Genomic DNA, 20,616 nt, shown 5'->3' on the forward strand with positions numbered 1-20,616 from the left:
GCAAGGACTCAGCAGTAGTTAGGGAGTTAGCCAGACCCACACTCAGTTCTCCGGGTCTTGGGAGTTTTTCTCCTGGAAATGCTTAAATGTTCTGGCCAACTGTAGGAGTTACCATTCTGTTGACAAGAGGTGTTCTCTGTAGAAAAGTAGCTGAGAGGACAGAAGGACAAGATGAAATCCCAGACAGAGAGATCAGAAGGACAAGATGAAATCCCACGTGGGCACTTTCCCATCAAGTTGACTGCAGCAAAGTAGATTTTTGGAAATAGTTGATAGAGCCGAGCAGGCGCGTTAGCCGTGGAATAGCAGGATAGATGAACAGGACAGCCTCAAGGAGCACGTGAGGAGCAAAGCCAGCTCACGCTTTCTTGCTAAATGAACAGTGATGATCTTTCTTGGAATGCCTGTCCATTGCCCCGTGCAGGCTGGGTCTCGTTGGTCCTCATGGTCTGGCACAGGAAGCTGTGGTGGGCCCTTGGAGCATTTGCATGCTTGAACTGTGCTTACCCGTATGCTGGTGGTGATTGGGTGCTAGGGCTCAGCTATGTGAAAGACGGTGGATTCTGGTTGGAGAGGAAGGTAGCAAGGGACAGAGGGTTCTCATTGCCTGGTCTTGCATGGTATCCAACTCTCAGGTTTCATTCTCAAATCAACTCGATTACCACAGCAGCCCAAAAGGAAGCACTGGCTGCCTTTCTCCCACTTGACATGTGAGGAGACTGAGGCACGGAGAGTGTGGGCTTGTCCAGGGGCTTCAGAGCCTCTTGACCACTGTGCTATGATGCCGCACTGTATAAACGCCACACACGGGAGGACTTACAGGATGCTTGTATGGTGCCCGGGTTGACATGCTCGTCAGAAGTAGACTCCGTTTGGGGGAATGAAAAGCCATGAAGCTGGGGTAGGTGTGAAGAGAGATGACATGCAGGTCAAAAAGTTGCTTTTGTTTTTTGGCCTTTATGGGTGTGCTGAGTAGGTGGCCTATATAGGTCTCAGATTTCTTCTCATTTAGAGACACTTATGTGTGTGTGCAAGTGTGTATGGTTGTGTATGTGTATATGTATGTGTATGCTTGTGTATGTATGTATGCTTGTGTTTTGTGTGTGTGTGTATGCTTGTGTGTGTATGTATGTATGCTTGTGTTTTGTGTGTGTGTGTGTGTGTCTTCACACATGCACACCTGCATTCGTAACCACTCACATTCTTACTCGCTAGAGAATAGCAGTTCATTGAGGACAGGAAACGGCATTGACCTTGGTCTGTATCCCTTTCTTCAGGCTGATTCTTCATAAGCTGCACGGTGAATATCTCATAGAGTGATCCAAGCTCTCGCCCCTTCTCTTCTTCTGTGTAGCCCAGGCTCAGCCTCCTGAGCGCTGGCAGTGTAGGTGTGCATGGCCAGATCACTCTCAGGGCCGCCAGGGATGACTCTGGTTGCGTTCTCTCAGGTTTCCCATTTCTCCTTCCAGTTCCCTCCCACCTAGCCCCCAGCGACTACTCCAGAGAGGGGAAGGGAGGGATCGTTCACCCCTACTTTTATTGAGCTACTTAGGAGCGGTGCGAGTGTGGGGGTCTTCTTTTCAAAACTGCTTTTCCTAGAACTGCTGAAAAGGCAGGCACGATGGCATGCGTCATGTGAGTGTAGTGTAGGTCTATACTCACTGTGCCGGTGCCTCGGCCACCACAGTGGCCCCCGTGCTGAGATGGAAAGTCTCTGTGGGCTGGGGTGGCAGATAACCCGGCCCACTCAACGGCAAACTCAAGGCCGTGTCTTAAACGCAATAGAAGGTGAGGACCAACATCCCATGGCTGCCATCCGACCTCCATGAACATCCTGTGGCTGGGTGCACAAGCCAACTCTCAGACATGTGAACACACACAGAGACAGACAGACAGACAGACAGACAGAGGGGGCGGCAGGCAGAGACAGAGACAGACAGAGAAAGTCACAAAGAGAAGAACAGAGAGACAGACAAGAAATTGTTTCCTTCTGCATCCAGCCAAATCATGTGTGACTTTTTTTTTAAATAGCCAACAATGACAGCCCCTCCTCAAGTCACCTATTCGCTACATCCAAGAGACTTGATGGTAACAGCCCTCAAGTGCCTGTTTGTCTCCTGCCATTAACTGGATCTTCGCCTGGTGGCTCACATCTGGGTGTTGTCTTGGGTTTTCTGATCTCCTCTCCCTCATTCAGTTCTATTCTGTCTAGTCAAGCACACCTTGTCCTCTGGCTCGTCTTACCCTGTTCTCCGTTTAGCCCGAGCGTGTGCCTGCCTCTAGGCGTTGGCAGGACCATTCTACCATCTTCTCATTTGTCTTAAAGACACCTTTAGGAACTCAGATCCAAACAGCCCTGTCCCAGCCCTGCAGATCAGGTGCTAGAAGATCTGTCACGTGTGTGTGCTTCGGGGGGCCCCCACTGACTAGTTTGCTTGCTTATTCGGGTCCCTTAAGAAGGTTGTCATTGACTAAGCCTGCTCCATTCCCAAGCTTGGCTTCAGGTTGGCAAGGCTTCCTTTGCCTGAGCAAATCCCACTTGGTTCCCTCTGCTTTGCCCTTGGCCTCCTGGCCTCTCTCTGATGAACCCTCCTGAAGGAGTCATACGTGTTGAGTAGCTCTTCCCACCCCCCACCCCCAATCCATACAGTACAAGGACAGTCTCAAAACTATTGACTTCCCCAGCCAGTGATGCAAACCGCTGGACTCTTGTTAGTCAGCGCATATCTGGATGGCTTCTCCTTTGTCCTCTGGGCCCTGGGTACTATCTCTCTTCCCTGACTACTCCTTCAGTATCTGTTTAGGCCCCTGAAACCTGCATACTACGGCCTGCTGTCCCATTCAGTTTTTGACTTTCCCTCCTCCTTCCCCACCCCTCCTCCCCTACCCCTCTTCCCCTGCCCCTCTTCTTCCTCACATAAGAACCCCCCCCCCCACCCTTCTAGGCAAGAAAATGATGGTGCCTTACACACTCTTGTGCCTCTGGTCCTCCGGCACTGTCAAGACTCTTTGACACTTGCACCTGTGCCACTGTTCTATCGTCCAAACACCCCCATCACCCCATGGACACTTGCTCAGACTGGTGCGGTAGGCTCCAAATGAGCCCTCTGCCTCTGGTTTTCCTGGCTGTCATCCATTCTCTAGAGTGGAACTCCTCCAGAGCCAAGGCTGGGTGATGTCATTGTCCCGTGGGGACCTTCAGCATCGTCTCTGTGCACAGAATTAATGGCCTCTCCTGAACTTGACATTCAAGGGTAGTGTGCCAAGACCCTAGCCTGTGTTCCCAGTCCTACCTTCTTCTTGTCCCCTAGATCTGGCCAAACTATCCCAGGGCTCACTGAGGACAGGGCTGTGTGTCCTTCCTTTTGCCACAAACAGGGCTTTGCCAGGTTGAACTTTCGTCAAACTGAATTAGATTGAAGTGGTTATATCAATCCCCTCTGCCCAGATCACACAGCGTCCTATGAGCGTTTCCTGGGTGTCTGGAAGTATATGTTCTAAGGAATTTCCACACACTGTCTCATAGCCTCACCATAGTTTACTTGATAGACACCAAGAAATCACTTTGGGGGCTGGTGAGATGGCTCAGTGGGTAAGAGCACCCCGATTGCTCTTCCGAAGGTCCGGAGTTCAAATCCCAGCAACCACATGGTGGCTCACAACCACCCGTAATGAGATCTGACTCCCTCTTCTGGAGTGTCTGAAGACAGCTACAGTGTACTTACATATAATAAATAAATAAATCTTTAAAAAAAAAAAAAAAAAAAAAAAAAGAAATCACTTTGGTTACCTCAGATCTCTGTACCTACCACCTGACCCCACACAGTTACGGCTTTGCTAGTTCGTGTGTGAGAAGGACACGTTTGTCTAAACTGTCAAGGTAAAGGAACAACTTCCCAGAGGGATCACCCACACGGTCTGTACTGTCATGTCGCTCAGCAATATCTGTCGAGTTTAGACAATAAACCTGGAGATGACCAAGCCTGGGTCACCTTTGAGGATCATACAGACCATCCTTTGAGCTTTAGAGTTCATAAAAACATTCTTTATTTTGGGTGACTAACTGTAGTACCCCTGTGAATAGTCCAGGCTTGAGAATTAGACAGTCAGGGGCTCACATCTGGCTGGGTCCCAACCCTGGCCAGTTTTGAGAATGAGACACTTTTTTTCAGATTTCCATGGGACTGTCGTAGTGTCTGCCTAGTAGTTTTCCTGCAGAGACGGGTGCCCAGAGCAGGGCAGGTGTTCATGTTCTGTTGGCTGTTGTTACTGAGATGTGAGGACGGAGCCAGGGTGCTCTCTGCTCTCTGTTCCTTCTTGCTTCCTCTCTATAGAGGCATTTTGCTGGTTTCTGCCCATCGAGAGAATTCAGTTCCATGTGGGGTGCCTGACAGATGTCTTAATATCTGCATCCAATTCTTAACTCTTAACAGAGTTCGTGGGCTGGGCAGTGGTGGTGCATGCCTTTAATCCCAGCACTTGGGAGGCAGAGGCAGGTAGATTTCTGAGTTCGAGGTCAGCCTAGTCTACAGAATGAGTTCCAGGACAGCCAGAGCTCCATAGAGAATTTCTTCTGTCTTGCCCCCTCCCACCCCCACAAACATATCAGTTACAGTAGGATCTGTGCCTTGTGACCTGTCCCCAACAAAGATGTCACCTATTCTGTCTCACCCTTGACTACTTGAGTATCCCCAAGGTGGGTGAGTGTGTGTCATGGGATGCTGCTGCCTCAGGACCAAGCATGTCTTCTCTGATGTTGGGGCTGGACAGTTTTCTTTGCACTCAGCCTTGATCCTGCACAGAAATTCTTATTTTGGATTCCTTTGTCCATGATGATCTGTATACTGTACCTGCCCAGTACCTGCACGCCATCCATCCATCCATCCATCCATCCATCCATCCATCCATCCATCCACTTATCAATTAATCCATCCATCCATCCATCCATCCATCCACTCACCCATCCACTCACCCATCCATCCATCCATCCATCCATCCATCCATCCATCCATCCATCCATTCACTTATCAATTCATCCATCCATCCATCCATCCACTCATCCATCCATCCACTCATCCATCCATCCACTCATCCATCCATCCACTCATCCATCCATCCACTCATCCATCCATCCATTCATCCATCCATCTATCCATCCATCCATCCACCCATCCACCCACCCATCCATCCATTCATTCATCCATCTACTAATCCATCCATCCATCCATCCATCCACTGACTTAACAGATCCATGGCTGTAGGCTTCAAGGGTATAAATGTGAACAGGACTGATGCTGTCCCTGTCCTCAGGAAGCCGCTATATACACAAGAGACAGATTCAAATAGTGGCCAGGGCTCTGTAGAAATCTGACCAAAATGGGGACCAAAGTGGGTTGGCCAATTTAGACTGACCAGGAAGATCTCCCTGAGCTGAGCACTGGGACTTGGTGGGAGAATGTTGAGTCACCTGAGGTGACACTCCTGACCACCTGTGAGCTGATCTAGAAGTCTTCACCGACCTCCCGTGAGGTGCCAAGCCCTATGTTAGCTGGACCTGCAGTGAGTCTCATTGCGAGGCTCCTGTCCTGGTGGTATAGGTGAACACTCATTCATTGGCTCATTCACTCAGCAAACTCTTGCTGTCCTACTATGTGCCATGTACTTTCTAGGTACTAAGGATAAAACATTGAAGAGAGGAGGCAACAGTTCCTGCCTACATGATCTATCAAAATGCCAGAGTCGGCTCTTGATGGTGACCCCAGGAAGGTTGTTCCTGGGTAGGTGGGTGGGGGCAGGAAGTGAAGCCAGGACCACTCCTGTGAGTGCCCAGCCAACAGACAGTAAGTATATCAGAGCACTAGGGAGCTGGGGCTTGCATATCCTCAGGCAGTGTGGTCTTGGGTGAGGTGGGAGAGCTTGGCCTTGCGTGGGGTAGCCCAGAGTAGGGAGGCTTGGTAGGATGGAGCACAGACAGATGTCATTTTCTAAAGGACCATTGTGGGGGGATGGTTGGCAGAGGGATGAGGGTGAAGTCAGGGTGGATTAATTAGGTGGTGATATTCCTTCAGCGACGAGGTGGGGAGATGCCGACAAGACCCGCAAAGCGAGGCGCTCACTGAGAGCCGAGAATGGTATTAAAAAAAATCGCATGCCTGGCTATATTTTTATGAATAGTGAGGGTTTTGATAAATGGTTTTTGTGCCACGTATTAATCATTCTAGAGCAAACGTTTCTCTTCATCTGGAGCCCATGGGTGGTGGCGGTGGTGGTGGCGGCTGCGGAGCATGTGTGGTTGCTTATCTAGGCATACAAATGTGCTGCACTCCAAAGCCAGGGTCTGAAGCTCCCTGGGAGAGTGGCACCTTTCACGTTTCCAGGAGGCTGCGGCGGGCACCACTGGATATTTTAAATTGGGCTTATAAAGTTAGTTCATAAATTTCAGAATGTACAGTCTTAAAAGCCAGCGTATTTTTGGAAACAGTGCTGTTGGTTTTTAAATTCTCTTGTACCACGTTACAGCTTGCGGTTGCATGTATTTTTAGTGCCGTTGGCCACAATTAAGGTGAGGCCCTAGGCTGAGCTAATTCGATGACTCTGGTTTTAGCATCTAGTCTCTACACTTGGTTGTCTCTGAAGCACGTGCCACCTGTGGTCTGTGATCGGGCAACAGATCTCTCAGGCAGGGGTGGGCTTCCCTAGGAAGCACGTGGATGGTTTGATACTTGCACAGGATCCTAGGCCCACTCCATCCACAGCCTGCTCTGTGGGGTGGAGGTACACACTGGATTCTCTTATGATACTAAGCGATTCCGTTAATAGCTTTCATGATTTTTTTTCTTAGTTCTATGGATTATTTATAGGCAGATCATTGGGAAAGCTGCATTTTATCATCTCTCTTAAATGTGAGACGTGCGAAACAGTTTTTTGGGTCCAATGCAATGTTAAGCAAACATCTTCTCTAGGCTGCAGAGGGACGGGCGGGCGGGCAAGCCCACTGTCTCCCTCCGTCTTGCGCTGTCCTCTCTCTGCGCGCTTTGGGCCCTCTGTAATTATAAAGCAGATTGTATATATTAGGAAGAGATGTTGATTTCAGAGTAAAATTTTCTAGAAAATAGAAGCAGGGGGAAAAAAAGGAAAGCCCAAGCTTGGCTTGGCCCTAGAAGAGACGGCACTGCTGTGTGTGGGTGGGTGGCTGCTGCACCCGCTGCTGGGGTGGGGGGTGGGGTGGGGAGCGGGGAGTGGCCCTCCCCCTCCACGGGGGCAACTGACTGTGCATCCAAGATGCACCGGGGGGGGGGGGAGGCAAGCAACGCGTGGGCACAACGCGTGTTCTTTTATTAGCATCTTTTTTGTAGTGGATCCCATCCAGTCCAGAGCACGAACTGGCCTAGGCTTCTGACATCTATCCTGTTACTCAGTTTGAATTGTCTCCCTCCCCCCACCCCTCCCCATGAAGCGGTGGAGGGAGAGTTTCTCTTGTGTATATGGGTTGAACTGTGTCTGGGGGTGGCTTTGGACCAACTTAGCTTGTGGGTGCTTTTGGGTTCCTAGACTGTCTTGAACTCCGACTTAGCAACAAACACAGCCACTCGTGGATAGAGGTCACTTTCTCCCGAGAGACCCACCCCTCTCTTTCCTCCACAACTCTGCCTTTCTGGACTGCTTGTCAGTACTGTCCCGCCAAGCAGTCGAGCTGAGATCTGAACTTACAACCGTCGATTATAGATGCCTCCACTTTTAACTGTCCGTCACTCAAACATGGTAAAGGCTTTAAGATCCGCTCTTACTCACAAGCACACATGCACGAGTGCCCATCCCACAGGGTTGAGCAGATCTGGTGAGGTAGTCAGTAAAGTACCTGCACATAGAGCTTGCTTGCTGAGTGGCTTCCCCCTGCTGGAAGGGCTGGTGTTCCTTTTCCCTCCAGGGTGGTTCCTGAGATGAGAAATGGAGGCTTACAGCCTCCACACTGGAGTGTCTCAGCCTGCTGTTGGTGACATTTGGGGCTGGATAAGTCCTGCAGGTTCCTCCTATATGATATAGATTGTTGAGAAGTGCCTCTGGCTCCTTCATACTGAATGCTAGTAGCACCTCCACCCTTCACCCCGTCCTCCACACCCCTACCCCCACCCCCACTCTGCTTCTACCCCACCTAAATACTAAGATTATAAAGTGTGTTCTAAATATCACCAAATGTATCCTGGGGAAGAGCCACTGAGCTGTAGGAGAGAATTCCATTTTTTTGGTAAAGTAAGGTTTATTCATGTGTTTTATGTTGTGTGTTTTCCTGCACGTATGTCAAATTTCATCACTTTCCGGGAGTTCTGGGCCACAGGTGTGCACCGAGGCCTCAGAATTCTGATGAAGTACTCCACAGAAAAGTGGTTTTGTTTCATTCTTAAAACTTCTCTTCAACAATATAAACTTTAAATAACGCCATGTGTGCATCAGACTAGACACTTGATGTCTGAAAACCAAACCTGTATGAGGTGGTTTGGTTGCTGTCAGCTGCACTGGGATGAGACCTCCCGAGCTGAGGCTTACATTACAGTCAATTCCAGGGAAAGCTACTGTCAGTCACTTTGGAAGCTGGTTACTGATAAACCTAGAGAGAGTGAGTTGAGGAAATGTTCTGGAATGTTTGTTGGGGCACAGGGGACACTATTCAGGAGTGCATATTTGGGGACTGGAGCGGTGGCTCGGTGATTAAGAGCCCTTGCTGCTCTTGGAGAGGGCCCAGATTTGGTTTCCAACAAGGGGCTTGCAACCGCCTCTAGTTCCAGTTCCAGGAGATCTGATGCTCTCTTCTGGCCTCTTCAGACTTCTTCATGTACTGGGTGCACATACAGTCTCAGGCAAAACACAACACTCACGAACATAATTTTTTTAAAAATTAAAAAAAATTCTATTGGAGCTTGTCATTGGCACTATGAGTTGATTGCCTTAGTTGTACTGAAGGTAAATATTGTGTATCATGTAAGTGTTCTGAGCTATATCTGGCTTTAAGAAATCCACGGAGATGGTATGGTTAGATTAACTCTCGTGGACATCATGGTGCATGCCTATAATCCCAACCTCTGGAGGCTGAAATAGAGGGATCATGTGCTCGCAGTCGGCCTAGGCTACATAGTACAACCCCAAAGGGCGGGTGACATGCCTCACCTGTAAAGTGTCTGAGTGCTGGCACCATTGGAAGGAAAAAACCTAATTCCCTAAAATTGTTCTGTTTCACACATGTGCATCACGGTACATACACACACACACACACATACACTGCATAAGTAAAGCAGTAAGCTTATTAAAATGATAGAGAATGCTCTTCTCAGTTACTGCCTGGCACCTGTGCTCGTCCTGAAATTCAGACCAAAATAAGTGCGTTCCCACTACAGATTGCTGGCCTCACAGGACGTGGCCAAAGTGCCACCTGGGAGCAAACACTGAGGCGGGCCACGCCAGAAACCACGAGCTCGTTCTTCTAATGAGCACCCTGGTTTCCCATCCCAATCATTCTAATGGTTCCATCCATTGGGATCCTTATGGAGTTTAATGGAGGCGGTACCTGTTGGGCCAGGCCCTCGTTCCCCGGCGCAGACTGAGTCTGTCTGGGAGAGCCCCATCCCCAGCTTTGGTCACAACAGTTCCATCTCCGGGTGACTGCTGGCTCATCTGCACTGAGGGACAGGAAGCTGCCCAGAGCTGCGGTGACCGACCTCTGCCCTCTGCCCTCTGCCCCCTCCCGTTGTCTGTGCAGTTTGTCGCTGCAGGTTGAGTTCAGTCCCAGTGTTTCCCACTAGAGCTTTTTTTAGATGTGGTTTTTATTTATTCTTTTACAAAAGATAGGTTTCTTTAGCATATTTAGTCTGAAGAGCTCTTAATTGCCATACTTAGAACTCTTAAATGTGAACATTTGTCAGGCATCAAAACAGCAGAGTGAAGAGTTGGACATGGGGTGACTGTGCGCCGTCTCCTGCGGGTGCTTGGCCCCGGCTTTCTGGGCCCTATTAACCAGTGACCTAGAAACACTTCTTCTTCCTTTGCTTTTTGGCGAATAAGCAATCTGTTTTGTACTCAGACCAGCGAACATTCAACTTTAAGCTCTGCTGGAGCCCTGCTTCCGCATGTCATTAAGTGAGCGACATCCCATCTCACCATCACAAGGCACATGCAGTTGTTTTTCTAAAAGGGTGCTAGCTTGCCCTTAGATGCAAAGAACTGCGGCCTGTGCTGTCCTGCATGATGTATGTCCTTTTGTGACCAGTGGATGCCCCTTGATCACTGAAGGACCAGGGACCATCCCTGTCTCCTCAGGTGGCCTGGGATTTGCTCTCTGGTGGAGCGAGGGAAACTCAAGACTACCCCAAGCAAACCCTACAAAGTCAGGGCTCTTCCTGTGTGTGTGTGTGTGTGTGTGTGTGTGTGTGTGTGTGTGCGCACGCTCGCTTGTATTTTGGCTAGGAAGTAGGCTTGTGAGAAGTGTTAAAATTTCTAACCCAATGTGAGAGTTTAAAAAAAAAGATTTATTTCTGGATTTTAATCCCCGTTGCCCATTTCTATGAATAATCATTGTTTGTCTTGATGTGAATAACAGCGCACAGCACATTCAGCCCCCTGAGTGTTACCATTTCAAGCAACTGTTTTAGGCCTGTGAGGCATGTGCTATTTGCAAAGTTGCAGGGACCTTAATAAGAATGGCAACAGCCATAGTAATGGTTGGACATCTGTCAAACCCTCAGTGTGCCAGGGGTGTGCTTAAGGCTCTACGTGTGCTCGCTCGTTGCACCCATTTTACAGGAGAGGAGCCTAAGGCTTGGAGGCCACACAGCTTGTCTGTAACAGGCTAGGTTGTACACAGAGCAGCCCAACTCCCAGTTGTTGATTTACCTGGCTGCCATTGAGGGTAGAGAGAGCTGTCAGCCAGTCAGTCAGGTGTCTCATGTTGCTGCAGGAGGCTGACCTCTTTTAGGCTGGGAAGTTGTCTGGGGCAGCAGAGACAGAGCTTGAACCTGTTGGGAAGATCCTGAGTGCCCATCAGCCACCAGCTCCTACAGTCCTGTTACCATGGCAACAAAGATGGGGCAGCAGCAGGCACCGCCATGTCCCGTGTCGTCCCGTCCGTCCGTCCCCCCCCCCCCCCCCCCCCCCGTGCATTGGAACCTTTGCTTGCTGTTAGCTGGACTTTGTCCTTCACTGGCTACTGAGGGACACCAGATCCTCACCTACACCCATAGCAAACGCACAGGGCACTGCATATGCATGTGAACGCCCTTCCCGTCTATGAAATGCCGGTGATGTTTCCTGAGCATGGGCATCCGGTGAATCCGGCCATGCTTAGTCGCCCGCTTCCTATAGACTAACAGAAACCATTCCTCAGCCAGCAGGGCCCTCAACCTCACCAGGCTTCATTCCCCTCATGTGTAACATGAGCATAACAAATCATATCCACCCCAGGTAGAGGTGTGTGAGGCGTAAACAATTAAAGCACGTCTGGTGTTCAGGTAGAACCAGGTATGTCCCAGAGCTCAGAGGGCAGACACGCACATCTCACGTTGGCCCCGCAACAAGTCACCACAAGCTGAAGGTGTAAAAGAACACACGCTTGCTCTCTTGTGTTTCTGGGCTCAGGGATCCCAGTGGGTTTCTCTAGGACTGAGGTCAGCTGAGATGAGGCCGTGCTCTGCCTGCAGACTTGGAGGAGTCAGCTTCCGTGCCTTGCCCAGTGCCTCGAGGTCACCTGTCTCTGAGCTGTGGATGGAGGTTCACCATCTCTGTGCATGTGGGGTGTGTGTGTGTTCGCGAGAAGGTCAGGGAACCTGTAGCCCTTAGTGTGGTCCCTGCTTTCTATATGGTGTGAGATTAATCTCTTGCTTTGTGGCTCCATAGACCAGGAGCTCAAGCCCTGAGCCAATCCCTCTCAGCCTGATGCCGCATCTTCTAAGCCAGTCATTCTAAGCAGTGCATTTATATTTCTCACCTGTACCCTGCCTCCGTGTTTGCCTTTCTATCCCCCACTAGAGCCTTTACATTGGACCTGTTCGGGTAATTTAGGATAATCTCTGCATTTTAAGGTCATTAACCTAATCACAACCGCAGAGTCTGCTCACTGGGTAGTAAGGTCTTTGTAGCTTCTGGATTTGGGCAGCTGCATCTTTGGGAAAGGAATGAGAATATCCTTTGGCCTCCTACCATAAGCTTGGGCTGGTTATAGAAAGTCAAACGGAACGGAATAGAATGGAAAGGACAAGGTTGGAAGAAGGACAGCCTTACAGTGCTGTTACTAGAACCACTCAGTCCTGTCTGCCCTGCCTCAGGGCCAATGTGGCTGCTGTCCCCTGTCCCCAGAGCATCCTTCTTCCTTGATTTTTGTGTCCCTAGAACCTCCTCAGCCTTCAGGTCTCAAATGCCACCTTCTCCAGGAAGTGTGACTTCCCGGGTCACACTCCCTCCATTAACTAAAGCAGGTCCTGGCTTTATGAGTACCACCATGTTATCAGGTTACACCCCCCTCTTCCCCTCAAGAAGTCTTTCTCATATGTAAGCTCTTTGGAATCTTTCCTACACGCCGCCTGATCTCCCTAGAAGGTCAGCTTCAGGAGGAGCCCATGCCAAGTCCGCTCTGCTGTGCGCAGTGGCTCCCAGTGAGTGTTGCCTCCATACCAGTTGAGTGTGTCAGCGAAGGGAGCCCCGCCAGGCTTGGCCAGGCATGTGGCAAGTTCTTGTCTCACCATCCCACTGTACAGTCATGCAGACCAAGGCTCCGAGGAGCCACTTCTGGCCCCCAGGGTTCCCTTGAATCTGCACCTACCTGCCAGACCCTTGCTTTCCAAATGCTTTCCCATGCTAACCACGCAGACCACTTGACATTTTTTTTTAAAATAATTATTTTTATGTTTAGGTCTGTCGTGTCGAGTCTGGACTCCCCTGCCAAGGTTAGCTCCATGGAAAAGAAACTTCTCATCAAAAGCAAAGAGCTCCAAGACTCCCAGGACAAGTGTCACAAGGTATCTATCTCCACAGCCGGCCTCCGTCCTTGCTCCAGGATCCTCCAGTCAATATATGCCGAGGGATCTGCCGGGGGCCACTGCTGAGCGTGGTGCCGCCTCCCTCGCTGAAGTCGTGCCTCCAGCAGCTCAGAGGGAGAGGACTCCAGGCCCAGACATTGCCATAAATCCTTTAAATCTTAACCAGAGGAGGCCCTGGATTTAAAAAAAAAAAAAAAAAAATCGGCCCGTTTCTCAGCATGACCCAGCCGGATGTCCACTTCTTCCGGCAGGCGGCCTGGGTCCTCACCTGGGCCTGAGACGCGTCCCATCTGCTCGGAGCGAGGCGAAGCGTGTCTTGCCAGTCCTTTAAAACTTCTGCTCGTGTCCCTGCGGCCACTGTGCTGGCTATGTTCTCGTCTCTTAATGCTCACTGTTCCTGCCCAGAGGCAACTCTCTGAAAAAAAAACATATTAAGAGAGACCACTGCTTGTGTGGGACACCTGAGAGTACAAACGAGTAATCCCCTCTCGGCCTGGTCCCGGATCTGTCCTCCAGGTCTTTGCAAGGAGATGGGGGGGACCAAGATGGATTTAGGATAAAATTAAACTGGCATCCGAATAAGCCAGACCAGTACAAAAAAAAAAAAAAAAAAAAAAGGCAAACAGGTGACTCCCGATGCTGGTGGCTTCTGTGCTAAGTGGGTTAGAGAAGTGACCGTGCGAGCGAAACAGGACTTGGATGACAGGACTGACCTAGCCTTTGGTGACTGTCTTTTTGAAGAACTGTATGCTCCTGGGCGAAGAAGCAATGGTATTTCCATCACAGCTCTTGGCGAATTAGCGGTAACCACCCCCCAGGCCACCAGGTGGCCTAGGGCCCACCCCACATCCCCAACCCCTCTTGACGAGTGACTGCCCCCACGCAACCCCACCCTACCCCCCCAGGTCCCTTTTAACCCGTGCGTGTGTTTATTTCAGATGGAGCAGGAAATGACCCGGTTACATCGCAGAGTGTCAGAGGTGGAGGCTGTGCTTAGTCAGAAGGAGGTGGAGCTGAAGGCCTCTGAGACTCAGAGATCCCTCCTGGAGCAGGACCTTGCTACCTACATCACAGAATGCAGTGTGAGCCTCCCCCAAAGCCCCCTTCTCTCGGAGGCGGCACTTTCCCGTCGTGTGTGTCTCATCCTGTTCCATGACAGCTCCATGAGGCACGTCACGGCCCGATGGCAGAGTAGAGAGACACCGAGTGGAAAGGCAGAGTTAGCGTGAACTAGGTGCGAGGCGGAGTCGGGCTGGAACCGGCACTCAGCAGACAGCCAGCACCGACTGCCGAGCTCCGCCAATCCCAGAGACAAGGATCACTGAAGCCTTCCGCAGAGGGTCTCTAGTCTAGGCTGTGTCAGCTTTGAGGACTAAACTCCCCAATTCGTGTCAGAAAACATAATTTGGATCCATCCGGAATAAAATTTTTTTATTCCCTTAGAAGCAGTGTAGCCCAGGAGACTCGGCCTCTGAGATCCAAGCTCTGTCATTATTTCCATTGCAACTCCATTCTTTTTTTTTTTTTTTTTTTTCCTTTCCTTCACAAGAGTAGACTGTCTCCTTCATTGTCTTGTGGACGTTTTCATTCAGGTGTTCTCGACTGTGCCCAATGAAACAGTCATAAGAGGTGGAATCACACATTTATAAAGTTTTTTTTCCTCACGAGGGAGAGGAAATCTATAGAATGTGGCTGATTAAGGATAACTGCTATGTTTGCCTTCCAGACTTGGCTGCCTTTCAGTGGTGGGTGAAGTTTACAGCTGTGTATTTCAGCTGTCTCTCTCAGTGCCACGGAAGCCCGGGGGGCGGGGAGGAAACTGATGGATCATAGGTGTCTAGGAGGCGGGTCAGGAGGCCGGTACCCAACTGGACTCTGAAATGACAGCCAGGTAGACCATGCAGCTGTTGCTTCTTTGAAACAGACGGATGCACCCGAGAATCTGGAAATGCCTTTCATGTCCTAGATTACACTAGATAGTCATGGAGGTGGCGGTTCTGACAGACACAGGATCTTACTGGCTTTAAGTCCTGAGCATACAAGTGAGTAGGTGCCAGAATAAGTAGACAGTGCCAGACGATTAGCCGATAGAGTTTCCGGCTCCGCCCCCGTAAAGTTGAGCTTGCGATGACTGGCTTTTTTCACCAAGTAGCTTTTACAGGGCGAAAACTGGAACCGGCAACCCGCTTCGTGTTGTCTCCCGTGGCCCATCACCCGACACCTTCCTGGTGTCCGCGGAGCTCTCCTAATGAACCTTTTCAACCAGAACAGGGGATCCGTGGGGCATCCCTATTAAACATCTTTGCTTTCCGCAGAGCTTAAAGCGAAGTTTGGAGCAAGCGCGGATGGAGGTGTCCCAGGAGGATGACAAAGCTCTGCAGCTTCTCCACGACATCCGAGAGCAGAGCCGGAAGCTCCAGGAGATCAAGGAGCAGGTATGACCACTCGCCCTGAGCCTTCACCGCTGGCCCCGAGCCATGTGGCCCTCAGCACGCTCCAACCACTGATCTCAGGCATGTTTGTGAGGCAGTGGGAGTGGGATACACCGGTAGGTCGTATGGAGACTGTAGCTTCGCCATGATTCACACCAGCTTGCTTGTCTATTCCCGTTGAAGGCCGTAACTCATAATATCTACTATTTTTAATAAAGAACACTAATGGGGTAGCCTAGGGGTAGATCTGGCCCCCTTCCTATTTTCTGTGCCTATTTCTATGTCCCAGGCCAAGAGTGACTTTTAAATTCTTAAATGATTAGAGGAGAGAGGGAGGGGGGGGGCGGTTTGTGACATGAGATTTTATAAAATTTAAATTTCAGTTTGCATAAAAGTTTATTGGAACACAATCATACTAACTTCCTTTATGGTGGCTTTTGTGCTACGGAGGCAAAAAAGGAGCCCTGTTTTTAGAGTGGCTATAACGCTAACTTTTTTTACCAAAAGTTTACCAAACCCTGCCTTGGATGGTTCCAAAGGAAGTCAGTATTTTTAAATAGCTTTTCTGATTCACTGCCAGTTGACAAGAGAGACCAAGATCACTTATAGTTTCACTTATATATCTATTAAAAAAAAGGTTCCTAGAAGGAAAGTCCGAGCCACCGAGAGCAGTCTGAGCTCACATAGTAAATCTGAGCATGCGTCCCTGTTTCTAGGAGGGCAGCGACCTTTGCAGCGACCTTTAGAGAGCCTGCTCCTCTCTCCCCCTCTGTTTCTAAAAGGGTTTTCTCTGGCTCATTTTTATATCTCCTCATTGTTTTTTTTTTTAACTGTCTTTTGAAGACACTGTAAATAGAAACTTTAATGAGTAAGTAGAGAGCTGAGTTATCAGCTGCCAGGCCACTCCTTCACTTCATGAAACCTAGTGGGACACTGACAGAAGTGAGCCTCCGGCTCCTGGGATCCACCAACTTGGCCACCTGGGGGCGCAACTGAGAGACAATTCCCGCAGATGGCTCAACCCCCGTGTGTGTGAGGTGGCGACTCTCCTTGCCACCTCAATACGTTTTAAGTGACGGGTTGACAAGCCTCCTGTTGTGTAAGGACATTATAAATAAATGTGCACAGGGAACTTTGCAAATGGGTCACCAAGTCCTGGCACAGCCCTCCTCCGAGGCTCCGAAGGGCACACGCGTGCTCTGGGACTTCTGACAGGTGACTCATCCACCTTTATCAACATAGCTTTTTCTTCTGCTCCATCCTGAAGGTTGCAGGAGGTAGGTTCTTTATCTCCCGGCAACCCTTTGTGTTTGGAAATTAATTTAGGGGATATCCTGGGGAAATGAAAGCTGCCTTTGGCCACCAGAGGGTGTCCATGAGTTCCATAGAAAGAATTAATCAGGACATTTTGGAAAGCTCTGTGCTCTGGTGGTTGAGTTCAAAGAGGCGCCTTTGGTGATTCGTGTCACAGCCAGGTGCATGTGGAATTTCAGATTTAATGACTGCCAAAAGTTCCTATGCGGCCAGAGAAAACTTTTCGGTTCTGGATTTTACTGCTCTTCAAAGGAGGATGTGTTTAAAATGGTGTTGTTTTGTTTTGTTTTTTTAGATGCCCACTGTTTGTAGACACAGAGAATGCATTTAAGGCTTCCAGCAAACTCGTAGTATTTAGTTTTTGGTGCATGGACATCTCACGGATTTAGGATGAGCCCCCAGATTTTTCCTGCAGAACTCAGTTTTTTTTATAACTGCTCATTTTTGTTTTTAATCCTCTGGTTTTTTTTTTTTTACCCAGTTATTTCTTACGGAGCATGCCCCCTCATGGTTTGACTCCAAAATCACAAAACAGAGTGGGAGTTCTCAGAAGTCATTGGAGCCCCCAGGACTTCCGGGGAGTAGGACCATCCCCACAAAGTCACTGTAGGTGGACGGTCAGTTTCTCCGTTCTGACCCTTCAGCTCAGTGCCATGAGCTGTTCCATGCTGAGCTCCAGCAGCCTTCCCAGCTGTCCTTGCAAACAGACTTGCTGGTTGGTCGGCTCTCAGCTTCCTCCTCCTGAAGCACGGATTTGCTAAGCTGTTGGCTTTGCGGGATTTCCTTAGAGTCTCCATCATAACAGGAGACTGGCTGACAGAGGGTTCTTCTGCTGCCTGTATCAGCTGGACCAGGAGCAGAGAGGGATGCTGTGGATGCTTGCTTTCCCTCCAGTGCAGCCAGGCAGCTCAGGAAGCAGAGGCATCTGGGTGGGGACAGGGGTCAGGTGTGCAGGTGGACTTTTGGACTATTTTATTGGGTTCTTATAGCTCTACCTCCCTTTCAGCTCTTACTCAACCCTTCTAACCCCCTACCCTAACTAGGCAGGGGGAAAGCAGGTTAGAGGGGAAGAGGGCATAGACCTTTTTAAACGACTTCCCTGCTGATTACTTCCTTCCCTGCTTCCAGTTCCTTGGGGCAAGTCCAGTCTTCGTAGTCAGGATATCCAGTTTCTTCTTGTCTCTTTGCTCATGACCACTTGACAAACTGCAGCGACAGGAGCAAGCCGGGGGCCCCTCCCAGGGCTCTCAAATTTATACTCTCTCAAAAGTTCCCAGGATGTCCAAATGTCACACACTCACAGAAACAGTCTGCAGCTGGCACAACCACACACTCCTGCTAGAGCACCAGGCAAATCATAATCACCTGCTGTGAAGCAGCCTCTTATCCTGCACCTGGGATTAAAACAAAAACATTCGCATAGCTGGGCTCTTTAATGAAACCAAAATTCTCACTACACAGGCACATTTGTTCTTGTTCTGACAAACAAAAACCAAACCAAAACAAAAAACACCCCATAATAGTTATATTTTCTTTACAAGTTTAAGAAGGAAAGAGGAGTGTGGATAAAGGTGCTTGCCTTAAAGCATGAATGCCTACGCTTAATCCGTGGCACCCACAGGATGGAAGGAGAGTCCTAAGTCCTACATTCTGACTGTCCTTTGTCCTCCACAGGCCACACCGTGGTTCAGACAGACAGACAGACAGACATGTGTGCACACGGACACACACAAATGTCAAAAATTTTTTTTTTCTAAGGGTGATTTTTCTGGGTCTTTGCCCTCGTCACAGCTTGAGGGGGCTGTGTCTGCCGGCAGGCTCCTTTTTATGCTCAGCACAACAGACTCAAGTGTCACAATAATGATATTTCCAACGTGGGACAATAATCTGGAGTAATAAACAGCCCACAGTATTCAAATATTTTAATCCTTTCTTGTATGTAGCCCAGGCTGGGCTTCAATTTGGATTCCTCCTGCCTTAGTCTCCCAACTGCTCAGATTTTGATTTTTTTTTTCCTTTAAAAATATTGAGCTTATAGATCCTAAGTATTGCTTTTATAGGCAACATTAACATTTTAATACTTATATGAATGTAGTGTTAAAGTATAACAATATAAAATATATGACTATGTAAGTGTATATTTGTAATGTATTTTTATGTGTATGTGTATTACATGTATGTAAATATGTCTTCTTTTTGATGTTTTTTGAGACAGGGTCTCATATAGCTTGGGCTGGCCTCTACCTTGCTATGTATCTGAGGATGACCTTTGAACTCCTGGTCCTCTTCCTCTGGCTCCTAAGTGCTGGGATTGCAGGCACATGTCACTTCACTAGGCTCCTCCTTCTCCTCTGCCCCCGGCCCCACCCAGAAAGTTGAAAGGGTCAAAGGCAGGCCCAGTTCTAAGAGTCATGAAATTCATAAGGTATCCCCAGATAAGGGGATCTCAAAGAACCCCTTGAAAAGGCTATACCACTTCACTATGGCCTGTGTCCCAGGCCAGGCACCCACGCACCCTCTCTGGCTCACGCTTCCCACATAGGGTGAGTGTTGGCACCTGAACTCTAGGCTCATTTTTGTAATGTCCTCTCCTCAGTGCCTGTCAGGGGTGAGGATCTGCTACCGTGAGGTCAAACAGGCACCGAACACCCTACTACCACAGAGGGATACCGCACTGGGCCACATGAGTGCAGGTGAAAAGCACTCCCCACACAGGAATGACACAGGTGATGGCTGCAGTTTGATCCCAGCACCCATGTGGTAGGAGAGAGAACCGGCCAACTGACGACTGGTTTCTGAACTCCACATGCATGCTGTGGCACACGCTTGCCAGGAATCATGCACATCACACACACACATACACAGAGAGAGAGACAGAGAGAGGAGGGGAGAGACAGAGCTGTCATAAAACGGCTGGGATTGTAGTTCAGTGGTAGAGCATTAGTCTAGTATATGCAAAAGAGCTGCCCCATTGACAAGGACAAAATAACCAAAGAGTAAGTTGCAAAATACCGACTTAAAAAGCACCTGCCGCCAGTACCCTATCTCAGTTGATGCTTCACCTCCAAGATGTCAGTGTAGTTCATGAACGGCAAAGATGTGTCGGCTTCATCCCTGTCTTTGTCCTGTTTGACCTGCCTGTTCCTGCCCTGGTCATGTTAGGCAGGCCTCATAATCTTCCCACTCAGCCTTCGGTTTTCTGTGGAAGACGATTTCTATCCTGGGTTCCGAAGTTTTTCAAGGCCATTGCCTGTTTCATTGTGTGTGGGTGTGTAGGGGGTGGGAAGCCTTTGATTCAACTGTTCTCATTCGGTGTTAAATTCACTTTGAAAAACATCGGACTGTTTGGAACGGTTTTTAAGGCTTTTTGTTTCAGGGAACAAGATAATTTTTCTTGGGGGAAAAAGTCGTTTCTCCCACCCGCACCCCCTCCGAAAATCACTCTGTCAGGGTCCAGGGTTTTGTGACTCCTCCAGATTTCAGGGTGACTCGCACTGCAGTCGTGGCACTAAGTTCAACCTTCCGTTTTGAGCCCAGAAAGATTAATGGTGAGAAACAGACATCGATGTTTCACCCTCCCAGAGGTTCCCTCCGAGGCTTCCAATCACCCCCAGGTTCCGACTGAAAGGTTAATTCCAAAGCTGGTACCATGTCTAATTGTGTCAGGACCACTCAGCATCCGAAGGACAAATCCATAGCAATGAGCACCCTTAGCGGAGAACCCCGCGCCTGCGCACAGTTTATCTTTATTCAGAGAAGAGCCCCTGTCTGTGCGCCTGCGCATCTCCGGGGGTTTTTCTGAATCCGTGCGGCCTTTTGCTCGAAGCGTCTGATTCAGGACACCCGTTCCT

At 49.4% G+C, this 20,616-nt stretch overlaps 1 protein-coding gene and 1 long non-coding RNA gene across 34 annotated transcripts in view; one reads left to right on the forward strand and one right to left on the reverse strand.

Annotated features, from left to right (window-relative positions):
• The window catches only part of Cit (citron), a 163,730-nt gene that overhangs the window by 67,278 nt on the left and 75,836 nt on the right, over positions 1 to 20,616 (forward strand). For 24 of the 32 annotated variants that reach the window (XM_006530131.2, XM_030254099.1, XM_006530146.3 and 21 more), the window contains 3 exons: positions 12,893 to 12,998; positions 13,958 to 14,101; positions 15,335 to 15,454. In XM_006530131.2, the coding sequence (XP_006530194.1) occupies positions 12,893 to 12,998; positions 13,958 to 14,101; positions 15,335 to 15,454 (370 nt within the window). Of the gene's footprint in view, positions 1 to 12,892; positions 13,823 to 13,957; positions 14,102 to 15,334; positions 15,455 to 20,616 lie in introns of all 32 variants that reach the window. The other 8 variants (XM_006530149.4, XM_017320644.2, XM_017320645.2 and 5 more) reach the window with 2 other exon arrangements.
• On the reverse strand, positions 6,130 to 11,007 carry Gm36185. Of its 2 annotated transcripts, none has more exons than XR_387613.2 (3): positions 10,882 to 11,007; positions 7,859 to 8,030; positions 6,130 to 7,043 (listed from the first exon to the last, which is right to left on the reverse strand). It is a non-coding gene; the product is annotated as a predicted gene, 36185 (long non-coding RNA). The 2 variants fall into 2 exon arrangements; XR_387612.2 differs by lacking the exon at positions 10,882 to 11,007 and adding an exon at positions 9,560 to 9,707.

The sequence above is a fragment of the Mus musculus genome, chromosome 5 (genome assembly GCF_000001635.26).
Source record: "Mus musculus strain C57BL/6J chromosome 5, GRCm38.p6 C57BL/6J".
NCBI classification, from domain to species: domain Eukaryota; kingdom Metazoa; phylum Chordata; class Mammalia; order Rodentia; family Muridae; genus Mus; species Mus musculus.